This window comes from Peromyscus eremicus, chromosome 6, assembly GCF_949786415.1.
Source record: "Peromyscus eremicus chromosome 6, PerEre_H2_v1, whole genome shotgun sequence".
Lineage (NCBI taxonomy): Eukaryota > Metazoa > Chordata > Mammalia > Rodentia > Cricetidae > Peromyscus > Peromyscus eremicus.
The window spans coordinates 102,415,059-102,430,007 of NC_081421.1; the positions used below are offsets into that span (position 1 = coordinate 102,415,059).

General features: G+C 49.1%; 1 protein-coding gene across 14 annotated transcripts in view; it reads left to right on the top strand.

Annotated features, from left to right (window-relative positions):
- Positions 1–14,949, top strand: part of Lef1 (lymphoid enhancer binding factor 1) — a 112,222-nt gene that overhangs the window by 92,239 nt on the left and 5,034 nt on the right. For 7 of the 14 annotated variants that reach the window (XM_059266235.1, XM_059266234.1, XM_059266237.1 and 4 more), the window contains 2 exons: positions 1,871–1,919; positions 2,540–2,580. In XM_059266235.1, coding sequence (XP_059122218.1) covers positions 1,871–1,919; positions 2,540–2,574 — 84 coding nt within the window. In that variant the 3' untranslated portion in view covers positions 2,575–2,580. The remainder of the gene's footprint in view (positions 1–1,870; positions 1,920–2,539; positions 2,581–14,949) is intronic. The other 7 variants (XM_059266232.1, XM_059266233.1, XM_059266236.1 and 4 more) reach the window with 1 other exon arrangement.

The window sequence follows — 14,949 nt, forward strand, 5'->3', positions numbered from 1 at the left end:
TTCCTTTGCTCCCCCTTCACAGGAAAAGTGAGTAGTTTTGAAGAAAGCTGCTGGGTTCTGAGTTCTTCTTTAAAGATTTTACCCTCCATGACTGTTAAAGGAAATTGTTTTCATGTGCCTTGCTTGAATGAAGGGAAAACCCAGCTTCATTCATACTATTTGTTTAACAGTCCCATCAATGGCTAAGGCAAAGCAGAGTCGTGTGAGAGCACCCTTGCAAACAATACATTATAAATATATTTCACAGGAGTGTGTGTATATATATATATATTATATGACATATACAATATATAACATGTATGTAATATGCAGGAGTATAACATCAGGAGCAGCCTGTACAGTGAGGATGCCTCCTGGTCCTCTTGAGATCATGAAACATACATCTGGGTCTAGTGTAAAGTGGCCCTGTTGGTGGCATCAGTGATTTTTGCAATTGAACTTCCATAATTTGGGCTAATAAATGAAGTTTTTGTGAATCAACAGCACATAGATTTTTCTCGAGTGAGGTTATCCTGCCTCCCAGCATCACATAGTCTGTAATTTTGACAAATAGTATTTTGTCGTGCATGAATTAGTTAATATGTCCAAACCGGCCCCACTTTGCCTGCCACAAATTCCAGGTAGGGTCTCTCACCTCACGCGTGTACACCTACCCTACCACACAAGCGGTAGGTACAGTGATGCTCAGAGCGTTACACACTGGCTGCCTGCACTCGGAGGATGGAGAGAGGCTTACGGCACCACTGGTGAGTAGATGAGCCGTGACCCCAGGCTCAGGGTCCTGGGGGAGTCTGCTCAGCAGAACAGCCCCGGCTCTGTCTCAGGAAGAGAGATGAGGCACGGAACAGAGAAAGTTCTTGAAAGAGACGACACTTGAGACCCACGCAGGTGGGAACAGGAGAGGATAGTGAAGAAGGTTTCTGACACAGCCTCCCAGGAACACTCCAAAACTTGGAGAACTGTTTGAATGGAGGATGGTGGTGACCGCAGGAAGCATGCTCCCTTCCCCTGGGGCACCTCTGGTCACACCAAAGATGATGTTCTCTTTGATGGGCCATTTTTCTGGGTACCTGATCCAGACTGTCCACCTTAAGTGTTTAGGAAGAGAGTTTCAGTCAACTTCCTGACACTTGAAGGCCTCGCTCAGTAACCATGTGACAGGAAGAAAAACTGCTTTGAGGTGCATAAATCCGTGCACACTTTTAGAGAGTGACAAGACATGCTCAGCTGTGAATCGACAGGCTTATATTGTCACTGTCACTCATTGCTGCCATCATTCCAGAGGTGCTGGCTATGGTGGAGGTGCACTGGCCAGCCGAAAATACCTGTCGCAGGTTAACCACTTACGAACTGTGTAAGCGGGCTGTGGCCGTGGCCTGTGGACGTGGAAGTAGTTTCCACAAGAAGTGAAAATTTTAAGCCACTTAAAATGTGACCAGATATTTTTAGTTTGTCATTGAGATGTGTTTGAAATGTATTTAAAGTTGCTCCTGTATCGGAGTCACGTCTGTCTGGAGAAGCAGAGGCCTCAGTTCCCAGGTTCCACTTCCTCTTCTACCTTTTCTCCCTGGTTACATCATGCTTCTGCGGCGGGAATCTGGGCACTCAGTTGACACCGTGGACATAAAACATGTAGTACACTTCACAGCAGGGTTCACCGGGGGCACTCCCTGAGGTGAGTTCTGAGCATGGCAGTCAGTAAGAGGGGTACCCACAGAGGCAGGAATGTAGGAATCACACATATGCACACAGCCGGTGCAGGCAGTCAGTCAGTCCCTCTCTGTCTATCTGGCTGGCCGCCTTCTTTTGTACAGAGCACACCTGCACGCCTACCCTCCACTCTGTCTGACACTGTGCCTCTGTCCTTCAGGGCAAGAAGAAGAAGAGGAAGAGAGAGAAGCTACAGGAATCTACTTCAGGTAGGTACCACGGGGCTTTGTGTTGGCACGTCTGCTTCTGCCAGAATCCCTGTGAATAGTCCGCATCCTCCTAGATGCTGCCTCATTCTGGGACTGTCACCTGGGATGCCCTCACTCGGCTTTCTTTCCTGAACTTCCTGAACATTTCAGGAAGACTTTGAAACGTGAAGGTGCCTGTAAAAACTCCTTCCCCACCCCTGGACCCCGGAGTCCTAGTTGGGAGCTGTGGTTGAGTCCCCGTCCACTTCTGCTGTCTGTGTCCTCTGCTTCCGCCTCCGCTCTGTTTGCGTGGTCCTTAAAGACAGAACTTTTGTGATGATGGTACGACGTGCCACCTTGTGTTCCCTTGAGAGTCTTCCATGCCTCTTGAGATCTTAATACCACACATCCCAATGGCGGGGCTTGCGCTGATGACTGGAGTCAGTGAGGTCCCACGTGAGCTCCTTTGTCTTTCTGGGAGAAGGCCGCCACAGGGGCCGCACAGACAGAAGAGCTGCCAGGAGAGAAAACCGTAAAAAGCAAAGCCAACAGGCCCACACGGTGTTGTAGCTACTACTACGTATTTGGAATGTACAGAAACTTCTCCGTAAAAAAATTGTTAAAGACACAATTTTCTGCAGGTACAGGTCCCAGAATGACAGCTGCGTACATCTGAAACATGGTAAGATCAACTCTCGGGCCCTCCTGCTGATCTAGCTCTAACAAGAGGCTCTTGCTTGTGGGTCTTCCCGCGCTCACCAGCTCCATCCAGCATTGTTCCCGAAAGACGAAGCCGTCCCCCAAACCCGTCTAGTGCTGTTGAAGCTCTCTCGTGGCTCTTGTCCCAGCCCTGTGTTTGCGATACAGTGTGCCTCTCCTCTACCCGGCTGCTTCTCTGTTCTCTCGCCCTCAACCTTTCCTTCTCGGCTGTTTCTTACTGACCAGCGGAAAATCTGTCCCCCTCCTCAGCCCACAGGAACACCGCTGTAGCCCACTCAGCCCGGCTACATGGTAAAGACTCAGTTGAAATGACTTGTGGACAGTGTGTTTCTAGTGAGGAAGAGTCATGGGCTTTATTTATTTATTTTTCTATTTTAAAATATCCCGTGGCCACTGAAGTGATTGGTTTATGTCTTCTGTTGAGCGTTTTTCTTTGTTGGTAACCACTGTTAGACGTCACCCTAGGACTTGTGAGTAAAGCTGAATTCACTTCTCTTTAGGATAAGGCTTTGATTTCTACCACATGACCCGGGGAAGCTGGCTTCGTAAGTGAAGCTGGGTCTTAAGTTTGAATTGACAGGGTGTGACTGTTCTCCACAACGGATGCCTTTGTTTCTACGGTGTTCTTTCTCTAGAACCTGTGCAGGTAGTCACCGGTCCCGTTGGGTTCCCTGACGGTCCTCTGTACCGCCTTGCCTTTCAAGACTGCCCAGCCCCGTTCCTTATTCTGCTGCTATTATCCTAGCCTCTGGGGAGTTGTTGTGGCTGGAGAAGTCTTCCTGGAAGGACGATCCTTCCACGGGTCATCCATATTGCTCGGAGGGATTTTCTGAAACCCAAGTGGGTGATGTCCCCTCTCTACTCAAAACCAGCCAGCTCTTACTGCCTGAAGGATACGGTCCCGTCACCTGGTGGAGATCTGTCACTGCCCCAGCCTGGTGCCCAAGCCTCAGGTCATTTGCTCACAGTGTCTCCTCACCTCCAGACTGGCCCGTGTGAGACCCGGGCTCTAGCCAAACAGATTTAGCAGTTCCCCAAGTAGGCGGAGGGCACAGCCTATGCTGCCCTGTGCTTGGCAAGCCTGCTCGCTCGACTGGTGTCTAGGCCAGTCTGGGCAGCAGTCCTTAGAGGAAGGAGCCATGGCCTGCAGTGTGGATGCTCTTGACTAAGCCAGGTGACCTCATCCACGCTTCAGAATTTACTTTGGGTCCTGCACATTCAAGTGATTTTTCCCTACGGAGATCTCCCTGTAGCGTCTCGGGCACCAGGCCGCCTGGACTCTCCATAGCAGCTTCTTGGTCTTGTTTTCCTCGCCTCACAGTGGGAATGATGCCCACGTGTGTACGTGTGTAATGCACGCCTTGTCTTTGGCACAGTAGGAATCAGAATTACACACACACACACACACACACACACACACACACACACACACACACAGCCCTGTCACTTCCTGTCCTGAGGAACACTCTTGGTCTTCAATTCTGACTCCCATCTGCTGTCACAGTTGTTCTGGCCTGAGCTAACCTCACCGATTTTAGCCACCTCTGAGTGGCTTCTCCCCCAGTGAAAGACCCATTTCTTCACATGGGGGACGCTCCCATCATTTCCGAATGTAACGCCGCCACAGATGGTGGCTACGTACAGTGAACTGAGTGACTGTTGACCAAGGTCTCCCGAGTCAGCCACCTCGATTTGTCCTTCAGTGCACAGGGACGATTCAGTCATAGTCTCAGTCCCAAGATACATGTGACTTCCTAGACGACAACATAGAAAAAAGTATGCGTACACACTTTGTGTTGCTTCTGTGTTTTGTCTTTTTAAGACAGGCCTCAGGTAGCCCAGGCAGACCTCCACCTCTCTTATATAGCCAAGGCTGACCTTGAACTTTGACCCTCCAGCCTCCACCATCCGAGTGCTGGGGCTACAGGCTTGCACCACCATGCCTGGTTTACCTGGACCTCATGCATGCCAGGCAGGCACTCTGCCAACCGAGGTATCGCCAGCTCTGTCTTGTTTTATGAACGTAACCGTTTCATTGCTGATCTCTCAGGCATGGTTTGCCGCCCTTTCCCCCTCCTGCCCTGGTGCAGGAGGCCCTCAGAAGCACGGGGTCCCGAGGGCTGGCACTCAGGGACGTACTAAATAGTACTTTTACACCAACAATTTGAGGGCCACCTACGTCATGCAAAATGCACTGTAGCGCTTAAGAGCTGGAACTGGATTTACTGTCCTTCGTAATTAGTGCTCTTTTGATACGAACGCTAGAGCTGAGTCTATCTCCGTCTTAAGATGCACCTCCGATGCCTATTTCTTTAATGAGTCACAGCGACCCTCGGGCCTTCTCATCACCTCTTTTTCTCTGAAGGTTAAGGGGTCCTTGTTAAATATACAAGAAAAGCAAGACAAAGCCTTGTCTCTGCTCCCAATTCTCAAGCCCCCCACTGCTGGATGAAGCCTGGGTTGTTGCATCTACTGTTTTAGTCCTTCTCGCTCCCTGGACGGCCGTGTGGTCTTTGAAGTCACACACCCCCCCCCCCCACCCCCGCGGTCTTGGTAGCCGCCATGAGTAGAGAGCAGACGGGAGCCCAGGCTACCGTCCAGAATGAGTCCAGTGAATTACCATCGCTGGTTCTCGATGTCCTCCATCCCTCCCTTTGCTGTAGGACTCCAGAAACTTCCCTGCACATGGTGACCGACTTGCTGGTCACCAATGCTTGGTGACTGAGCCAGGTTTTGTAAGACCTGGAGATGCTGCATTGAAAGGGACAAAGAAGGTCCCCGCCATCGTGGGCCACCTGTGTGGTTCTGCGGGTGTTTGGCATCCTGGTCTAGCAGGGAAATATGATGATGTAATGAGGATAAAGTGTTCTCGGCACTCAGGAGAACTCTCCTGGGGAGGGCTCTAACGGTCATTGCTAGTCCCGAGATGTGGGAAGACCTTCCCTTCTGGAAGAGCTGCCCCAGGGAAATAAAAAGCCAGGGACCAGGCTGCCCAGCTCTCAGAACAGGTCCTGTGGGAGCTGTGTGGCATAGGATAGCCCCTCACAGTCTCTGGACTTCAGGCTGCAGAGAAAAGGGGGACTCCAAGCTGTGACTCCTTTATCTAACTCCTGGCCTTCACTGCCTCATGGTGATGAGGGACTCAACAGGGACTCCTTGTACCCCTTCCCTAACTTGCCATACCCAGAGAGTTTCTGTGTAACAGTTAAGTGCTTGTGTGACTTTGACAGTGACGTGTGCCCGTGCGGTTCTTGGCTTCCTGTGCAGGTCACCTTCCAGGCCTCTTCCCCTTCCCAGAGTGGCTTTCTGGTGCCCCATGGTGCTGAGAAGCACTTCTGGTTATGTGGGTTTGGGTTCTCCCGTGGGGTGGGAAGGCCCTGGCTTGCCTGCGCTGACCTCACCTCGGAAGCCAGCCCAGGAGAGATGAAGGGCTGGAGTGGGACCAACTCTTTCTGTAGAGCAGCGGTTCTCAACGTGTGGGTCGCAACCCCTCTGACAAACCACTATCTCCCAAAGGATTTACATTATGATTTATAAGGGTAGCAAAATGATAGTTTATGAAGTATCAGTGAAATAATTTTATGGGTAATGATCAGCACAACGTGAGGAACTGTACTAAAGGGTCGCAGCATTAGAAAAGGTTGAGAACCGCTGCTGGAGAATGAAGTGAAGTCCCACAGCCATTTTTCCGTTCTGAGAGAGCAATGCCAAGTACACTTCAGAGCTTGAAAGCCAGGGCCTGCCAGGAGAGGGCAGGGACTCCACACCAGGAGGCCTCACTCCTCCGGTGCACTCAGGGAAGCTTCTTCTTAAACTCCTCAGCTCAGTACAGTTGACTGCACATTGACAGACTTGGCGCTGACACTCCAGCACACACACACACACACACACACACACACACCTCGCTTAGTCATACCCACCTTCCCACCACTCATCCCTGCCGCGCACCTCAACCCCACTTCCTGGAACCCTCCCCTCTCTTGTCTCCTAGTAGTCCCTCCGAATTTACAGGATCTTCTTTCTTTTTCTTGGAAAAAAAATATTCTTTTTTTTTTTAAAGTTAACTCTTTGGGTTAGTATACAAAACAATGAATTGTGTTATGGAATTGTCTTTTAAAGTTGTTTTATTTTTATTGTTAAATTCGCTTACAAAGTATCAGGTTTCCGTCTGGAATTTTAACATGTCATTCTGCTTGCTGGCCCTCCCCCATCGCCGTCACGGCATCTCTACATACGTGTGTCATTACGCTTCGTTCTGATTTGCTCCCCCCCCATGCCCCTTCCCCCTCGGCTGGTCCCCTTCCCCCCCAGATAGTTTTTTTTCTCCACTTTCATGCTATCTAAAATGTCTAGCTTCCACATTTGACAGAAAACACACTGGTTCATCTAGGTCTAGATTATTGCACCTAACATAATCACCTCTGGTTTCTTCCATTTCCCTAATGACTTACTCTTACTCCATTTTCAAATGACTGAATTCGTTATTCTTTATACCTAAATAGTACTCCACTGTGTCTGTCTGTCTACCACATTGTCTTTCTCTAATTCATTTGTTTCCAAACCCCTGGGCTGGTCCTGTAACTTGGCCGTTGTGAACAGATCCTCTGGAATCATGCGTGTGTGGGCATCCGCTGTGTGCTGACTGTGGATGTACACCCAGGAGCCAGGTTATACTGTAGGCCTACTTTGAATTTTTTGAGCAACCACCATCTATTGATTTCCATGTGGTTATATTGACTTACATTCCCATCAACGATATGCAAGAGTTCCTATCCCTCATGCTATGTTATGACGAGTGTGTGTGCTTACCAGTAGCCATCCTGACTGGGGTGAGGCAGACTCAGTAGAGTTGAAATTTGCATTTCCCTGATGGCTAAAGATGTTATTTTCTCAAATGTATCTGTTTGGAGAATTTACCCATGTATGGTTGTATTACGTGTTTGGTTTTTTTTGTTGTTGTTGTGTTTTGGAGGGTTTTGTTTGCCTTCAAGTCACTTAAAATTTTTAACAGTGAGGAAGATTGTGTGCATGAGCACAGTGTCTGTGGAGACCAAAGGAGGGCGCAGAGTCCCCTGGAGGCGGAGCTACAGGCAGTTGTGAGCCCCTGACGTGGGTGCTAGGCCCCGAACTCAGAGCCTCTCTAAAGCAGTACATGCTCTTGGCGTACTGTGCCGCCTCTTCAGTCCCCAGAGGTCTTGTCTTTGTTCTTAACATGTTGTCGATGCTAGCCCCTCAGGTTGGTAGTTGAAAAGGATTTTTCTCCTGTCCTGTAGGTTATCTCCTTTGCTGAAGCTTTTTAATGCAGTGAAATTCCTTATATAATTCTTTTCGTTCTGTGTATTGGAGTCAGTGTTTGTGCCAGTATCTTGAAGCATTCTATGTTTTCCCTTAGCAGTTTCAAAGTTTCAGGTCTTACAGTAAGCTTTTCGATCCACATAGAGTCAGACCCGGGGGTCTAGTCTAACCTTCTGGAGGTGGCTCGTCAGTTCCCCTCCCCCACCTCTTCAAGCACTTGTCATTTCTTAATACATATTTACGGACTCTTTGTCAGGAATCAGTTGTCTGTGGAGTCGTGGGTTTGTTTCTGTCCTCTCTCCGTTCCATCTGTCCACGCCGACACTAACTTTGTGTCATTAAAGACTATGAAATGAGAAAGATCTTCGAGCTCACACCCCTGACTATGCAGCTCAAGTGCTGAAAGGCTCTCATAACACTTGCGTTTCCACTGCTCGAAATGCATGAATTATACTTTATGGTTCTATGCTTGGGGGCGGGTACCCCAGGTGGCGTCTTGAAGCCCCATGGAGAAGTTGAGGAGGAGGGGCTTGAATCCGCCAAAGTGTATGAAAATTTCATACGCAAGTTCACTCTGCAGTTATTGTTGGCCCGCTCTCAGCGGCAGGACCCCTTCGCTCCAGCTAGAGACAGGATCGGTAAAAGCCGTTCCTGTGGGCTCTTCTGAGCAAGCCAAAGGCACCCTTTGCTGGTTTGGGACGAACCTGTCGTTTGTTGGAGAGCTGAGAGCCCACAAACTTGGGAAGTGGAAATGCACCCCCCTTCTGTGTCCGCTGGAAGGCCCGTGCTGTAGACGCAGTGGCTTATTCACCCTGCAGACCCCCATGAGGGTGACTTCCCCAGGGTGAGAACTACCTTGGGGAGGGGCTGCTTGTTAAATGGGATCCTTCCCCTTCCTAGAGGAGCTTTCAGTCTGAGGGGCTGGAGGCATAAGATGGGTAACTATACATTTTTCTATATGCTATTTATATTTATTTAAATGCTTTTAGAGTTATATGTATACTTTATATGGAATTGAATATAAAATGTCAGGGATAAGAGAAAGTTTTTTTCTTTCATTTTTCTTTATTAAGAAATTTTCTACTCCACATACTATCCACAGATCCCCCCTCCTCCCTCCTCCCACCTGTAACTATAAAATTAATATGATCTGAGCTGAGCAGTGGTGGCGATTCCCTGTAATTCCAGCACTCGGGAGGCAGAGACAGGCAGATCTCTGTGAGTTCGAAGCCAGCCTGGTCCACAAAGCAAGTTCCAGGACAGCCAGGGCTGTTGTACAGAGAGACCCTATCTGAAAATATGGGTAATATATATGATTTGTGCTGTAAGTTACATAAATAAGTAAATCTGACTGGAAAGAGGCAGTGTCCTGGGTGGCTGGAGTTTGGACTGTGGATTGGCAAGGGGGTCCCTAGAGTCCACAGCACAGCGATGACCTCACCAGGAGTTTGATTTGGGACCTACAGCGCCTCAGCAGCTTGTAAGGAGTCAGATCGTTATCAAAGACTCCACTTGTCTTTCCTCCTGACTTTAGTCAGGATGCGGAGACAGGAGAATTGATCACTCGAGTTCATTAATTAAAAACCAACTCTGTAAACAAGTTTATTGATATTGACTGTAGTACAGCAAACCCCAAAGCCGAAATTATACAGAGATACGGTTTCAGTGTAGCCTCTGATTATGTAGTATCCACAGACTAGTTGCAGGGGAGAAACAAGATACAGTAAGAAGGTAGGGAACTCCCCTGGCTGAAGGCAGAGGACTGCACCTGGAGACGCAGATGCACACAGAACCCCTCACCCTCACTCTCACCCACCCTACCCACCCCTTCCTCACTTCGGCTTCGGCGTAATCTTTATCTCAGAGTTTGCTAACTAAATGAAGAAGTGTTTATCGCTAAGTAGAACCTTCAGCCTTCACGGCCCGGGGCCAGGAGCTGTGTGGGAGAGGTAATCGCATGTACTGAACAGGCTACAGGAGCTAATTGTGCAGTGCGTGGATTTATGTTGAGAAAAAAATTGTTTCTGGCTTCTGTTTGAGGATGGCGTTTGGAAGGCTCAAGGCTCCTGGGTCCTGTGATTCCTCCCACAGGACCTCCCAGCTGCAGAGCAAGAACCGAGATGTAAGGACAGCAAGAAGGCAGAACCCCGAGGGTCTGGGGGGAGCCTGTACGGCCACCCCAGCTTCAGCCCTGTCCTCTGAGAGTTGGGAAGTGGTCAAACATTCTCTGTGGTCTTTAAAAGATGTTTATTTCCTATCTAGTTTGGAGCTCACCCTGGCACATTTGAGCCTTTTCCCTAATCTGTGTTCTTAATTCTACCCCACAAGTGTATGCACATGCAACCAACCTCATTACGTGTCTGATCCTCTAGGCCTCGGCCTCTGGGTTGGCTTTCAGTTAGAAAACCAATCCAGGCCTTTTTTTTTTTTTAAAAAAAAATGGGGAAATTGGAGGCAGCTGGAGAAATTCTAGCACTTGTCCAGAGTCTCAGAGTAAAATTGAAGGGGCCTGCACCTAGAAAGAGACAACATGTCATCTGCGGTCCCCTCCTTCATCTTTAACACACAGGAAGCACCTGCTGGGAAGTGGTTCCAAGCAGAAGGTGACTAGCAGGAGTTAAAGACTGAGGGAAACACTCTTGTCTCTGGAGATGAGTGCTGTCAGGTTAGAGGGGCCGGGGGTCACAGGCAGTGTCTGTTCCCGGCTGCAGTGTTCACCCAAGCTGGAGTTAGGTCGCCCAAGCAAACAGCTGTTCTGTGCTCAGCACCGCCCCCTAGTGGAGGCTGCCCCCTGCCTCCCTTCACAATGCAGTGTCTACTTCCTAGGCCAAGAGGCTGCTGGCTGCATCTGTCTTGCCTGAGATTCCTGGCTCACTCTGCTTGAAGCTGGAGATCTTGGTGTCCTGAAGGGGCTTTTCCACAGCTTCTGTCCCCGGCTTGTCCCTTCTGAAGGAATGGCCTCCCTACATCTTCGCTCCTCTCGGTGTGCTGTGTGTGGCTACACGTGGCTGTCACGTCTGCCACAAGTGAGTAGAAACCTTGCAGAGAACCTGTAAGGCAGGAAGCACTCTGGACTGTAATGTGGCTTAGAAGTTCGGACCTCCGACAGGGAGGGTCAGTCTTGGTCACACTGCTTTAACATAGCGATGCTCACATGAGGATGACGTGGTTAAAGCCGCTGCCACATGAACTGTAAGTTTTCAAATTCTGACCCCATGTCCAGGATTCCTGTGGTCATTGTTTTAACTACTATTTGTTGCTGTGATAAAACATGATTGGGGGGTGGGAACTGTGGTTGGCATGTAAAACGAGAAAGAAAAAAATCATTCTGCTCAAGGCATATAAAAGAGTTTGTTTGGGCTATGGTTCCACCGCGGCAGGGACACAGGGCAGCAAGCAGCAGGCACAGGGGCAGGGGCAGGAAGCTGAAGGCTCGCAGTCTGAGCCACAGCATGAAGCCGAGAGTGAACTAGAACCTGCGAACTCTCAAAGCCCACCTCCAGTGACACGCTTCCTCCAACAAGGCCACGCCTCCTACGCCTCCCCCAAACAGCCCCACTAACTGGGGACTGACGTCCAAACGCCTGAGACTGAACCCACCACAGTCATTCCCATGATAGGGGGTTTGCAGATGGACAGGCACAGGCAGAACCCCAAGTCTTCGCATCCACAGCTGTGGGTAAAAACAGCTGTAGGTTAAAGACTCTGGGGGTGATTTTTCAGAAAGTTCCAAGAAAGCAGAACTTGGTTTTGAGACGGGTTTAGCCCTGGGCTCACTCTGCGAGCATGGCGTCAGGTAGGACTGCCCCGCTGTCGGCCTCTCTGACGCTCTTGTGAGCATCATTCCTCCTTCTCACTTGTGTCCAGGGTAGTCGAACCTCCAACACTTGTGCCAACATGTTGAACATCATTTTTTTTTCCTTGCCATACTATCCCATAACAACGCAGAAAAAAGCCATCTCGTGACACTGGCATCGTGTTAGGTATTAGAAGCGATCTGGAGGTGGTTTAAAGTGCAGAAAGGATATTACATTATGTGCAGCTGTGTGTCACCTCACATATGACTGGAAAGGATCCTGTATGGATACCAAGGGACAACCGTACCAGAACAGCCTGTATTTGGCTTACAGGACCATCTTGTGGAACCAAGGATAATCATACTGTTGGGCCAGAGAAGCAGAAACAGGAAAGTAGAACTCAGATCACAGCCGGGTCCACTGATCAGCTGCCACTAAAACTTAACTGACGGCTCAGTGGTTAAGAGCACTGGCTGCCGTTCCAGAGGACCCGAGATCAAGTCCCAGAACTAACATAACAGTTCACAATCAGCTGCAACTCCAGTCCCTGAGCAGCCAAAGCCCCTTTCTGGCCTCTGAGGTACCAGGCACACACATGGTACACACACATTCATGCAGACGAAGCACCCATATACAAGAAATAAATATTGAAAATCTTTTACTGGGGATGAAGAGATGCACAAGACGCTCACTAAAACTCCCTTGAGATAACATAACCTCTAGAATTGTCCCAAACCTATGAATTGCAGTCCCATCTATGCACCAAAATAACATGATAAAGGGCTATTTTAGACAAATTTTAATCGAATCCTTTTCTAGAACTTTGGAAAATGCCACCTTCTGAGTAACAGAGTTTTCAGAAACCTGGAGTTCTCTCTTTAAATATGAGAATGTAGGAGTTTGTATGTGTGTGGTACTCAGGGTAGAATCCAGGACCTTGTGCACAGTAGGCATCCTGGTTAGGTTTTTCTGTCAACTTGACATAAGCTAGAGATGCCTGAGAAAAAGGAATCGGAACCGAGAAAATGTTTCCATAAGAGTGGCTTGTAGGCAAGCCTACAGAGCATTTTCCTAAGTAGTGATGGTGTGGGAGGGCCCACACATGGTGAGTGGTGCCTCCCCTGGACAGGCGGTCCTGGGTTGTATAAGAAAGCAGGCTGAGCAAGCCAGGAGGAGCAAGCTGCTAAGCAACACTTCTGCATCGGTCCCTCCCATCGCTGCCTTTGAGGATGAACTGCACTTAGGAAGTGTAAAATGAAATAAACCCCTTACTCCTACATTGTTTTATCACAGCAACAGAAACTCTAAGACAATAGACTCTACCACTGTACAGTACCCACAGTTCCAAATGTGGGCTTTTTATAAAGGACTTACGGGGGCCGGAGAGAGCTCAGCAGGTAAGAGCACTGGATGCTCACCCAGAGGATCTGCGTTTGATATTCATCATCCACATAGCAGCTCACAACCACCTGTAACTCCAGTTACAGGAACCCAGCACCCTCTTCTGGCCTCTGTCGGGCACCAGGAACATGGGTGATGAGGAGACATGCATGTAAGCCAACACTCACACACACACACACACACACGCACACGCACACGCACACACACACACACACACACACACACACACGGCTGTAAGTATAATTCTGCCTTCCACATGATGCACTGAAAGTTATGTCTTAGTACCCCATGCCATCCATCCACAGAGTGTGTACTATAGTATATAACACACTGCAAGGAGTGTGGTAGTTTAGCGTTACTGTCAAGGACTCCAAGTAATACAGGACCATTTTTAATTGCTGTCTCTAATTTTTCTGTAACTTTCTTTGCAATATGGAATGATTCTCCTCTACCAGGAATATGTGCCTTTTGTCATGCTGCAGAGATTGGAACATTAAAAAAATGAATTTATCTGAATACTAAAAGTCAAAAGTGAAGGCCCTGGACTTAGAGGTACACGGGTGCTGTTTAGAAGCAAAATGTGTTGGGTTTCTGCATGAATTTTATGGCATCACTGTGTCTTCTTGTGATGTCCTGACCCCTCCCCTGTCCTCTGTGCCTGAGGTATACTGTCACTGCTCTCCTGCCTAGGCACCTGGAGCTGTAGCAGGGAGACTTCGTGCCTTCATACACCACGTGACAGAAAAGCCCAAAGCAAAATTGCTCACAGTTTTGGTTTTAAATCAGCTCAGGCTTGATAGCCGCTGAGTTCTTCAGTATACTCTGCATGCCCGAGACCACTGTTTTAGAAGACATTCTGTACCCAGAAATTCCCTGTTGCTCTTTATTTTATACCAGAAAATCTGTAAATGGTATCATCTTGATTCCTCTGTGTTGGTTCTCTGTTGGTCAGCCTGAGTATCCCCACACTCTCAGCCTGAGTATCCCCATCCCCACACTCTCAGCCTGAGTATCCCCACACTCTCAGCCTGAGTATCCCCACACTCTCAGTCTGAGTATCCCCACACTCTCAGCCTGAGTATCCTCATCCCCACACTCTCAGCCTGAGTATCCCCACACTCTCAGCCTGAATATCCTCATCCTCACACTCTCAGCCTGAGTTTCCCATCCTCACACTCTCAGAGTATCCTCACACTCTCAGCCTGAGTATCCTCATCCTCACACTCTCAGCCTGAGTATCCCCATCCTCACACTCTCAGCCTGAGTATTCTCAACCCTCTTGTTCTCAGCCTGTGTACCCCACATCCTCAGCCTTTTGGGGAGCTGAGGAACCCAAGGTTGTTGCCCTACCACAGTACCCACTGAGCAGCGGAATGGAGTTTACGCATGCATTTTTAATCCCAAGGCAGTAACTGAGGCGCACCAGTAATTCCCTTGTTTCTGCCTTCATCCGTCCACACACTGGGAGCAAGGGCAGGTTGCCACCTGCTTCTTACTCATGAGGAACCAGGGCTTGGCACACAGCAATGACTTCCTGAGTAAACCAAGGTCATGATTGCGGAGGCTGGGTGGCAGCCGACTGACAACTGTCTGTTCTCAGGGTCTTATCCCTGTCACAAGGCCGTGTAGAAGCAAAAGGTTCCCAGTCTGAGAAGGAAACACATGTCCACGGATCTGCTGCCGTGTTTTTATAAGAGCCTGAGTCCCCTCTGCCCTCTCTCCGTGAACTTCTGTCAAGAGGACAGAAGTGTGGACGAGGTACGGCCCTTACAAGCGGGGCTTCCAGTCCACAGCAATAAAACGGGCCCTGGATGTCCTCTTAATGCAGAGCCTTTCTC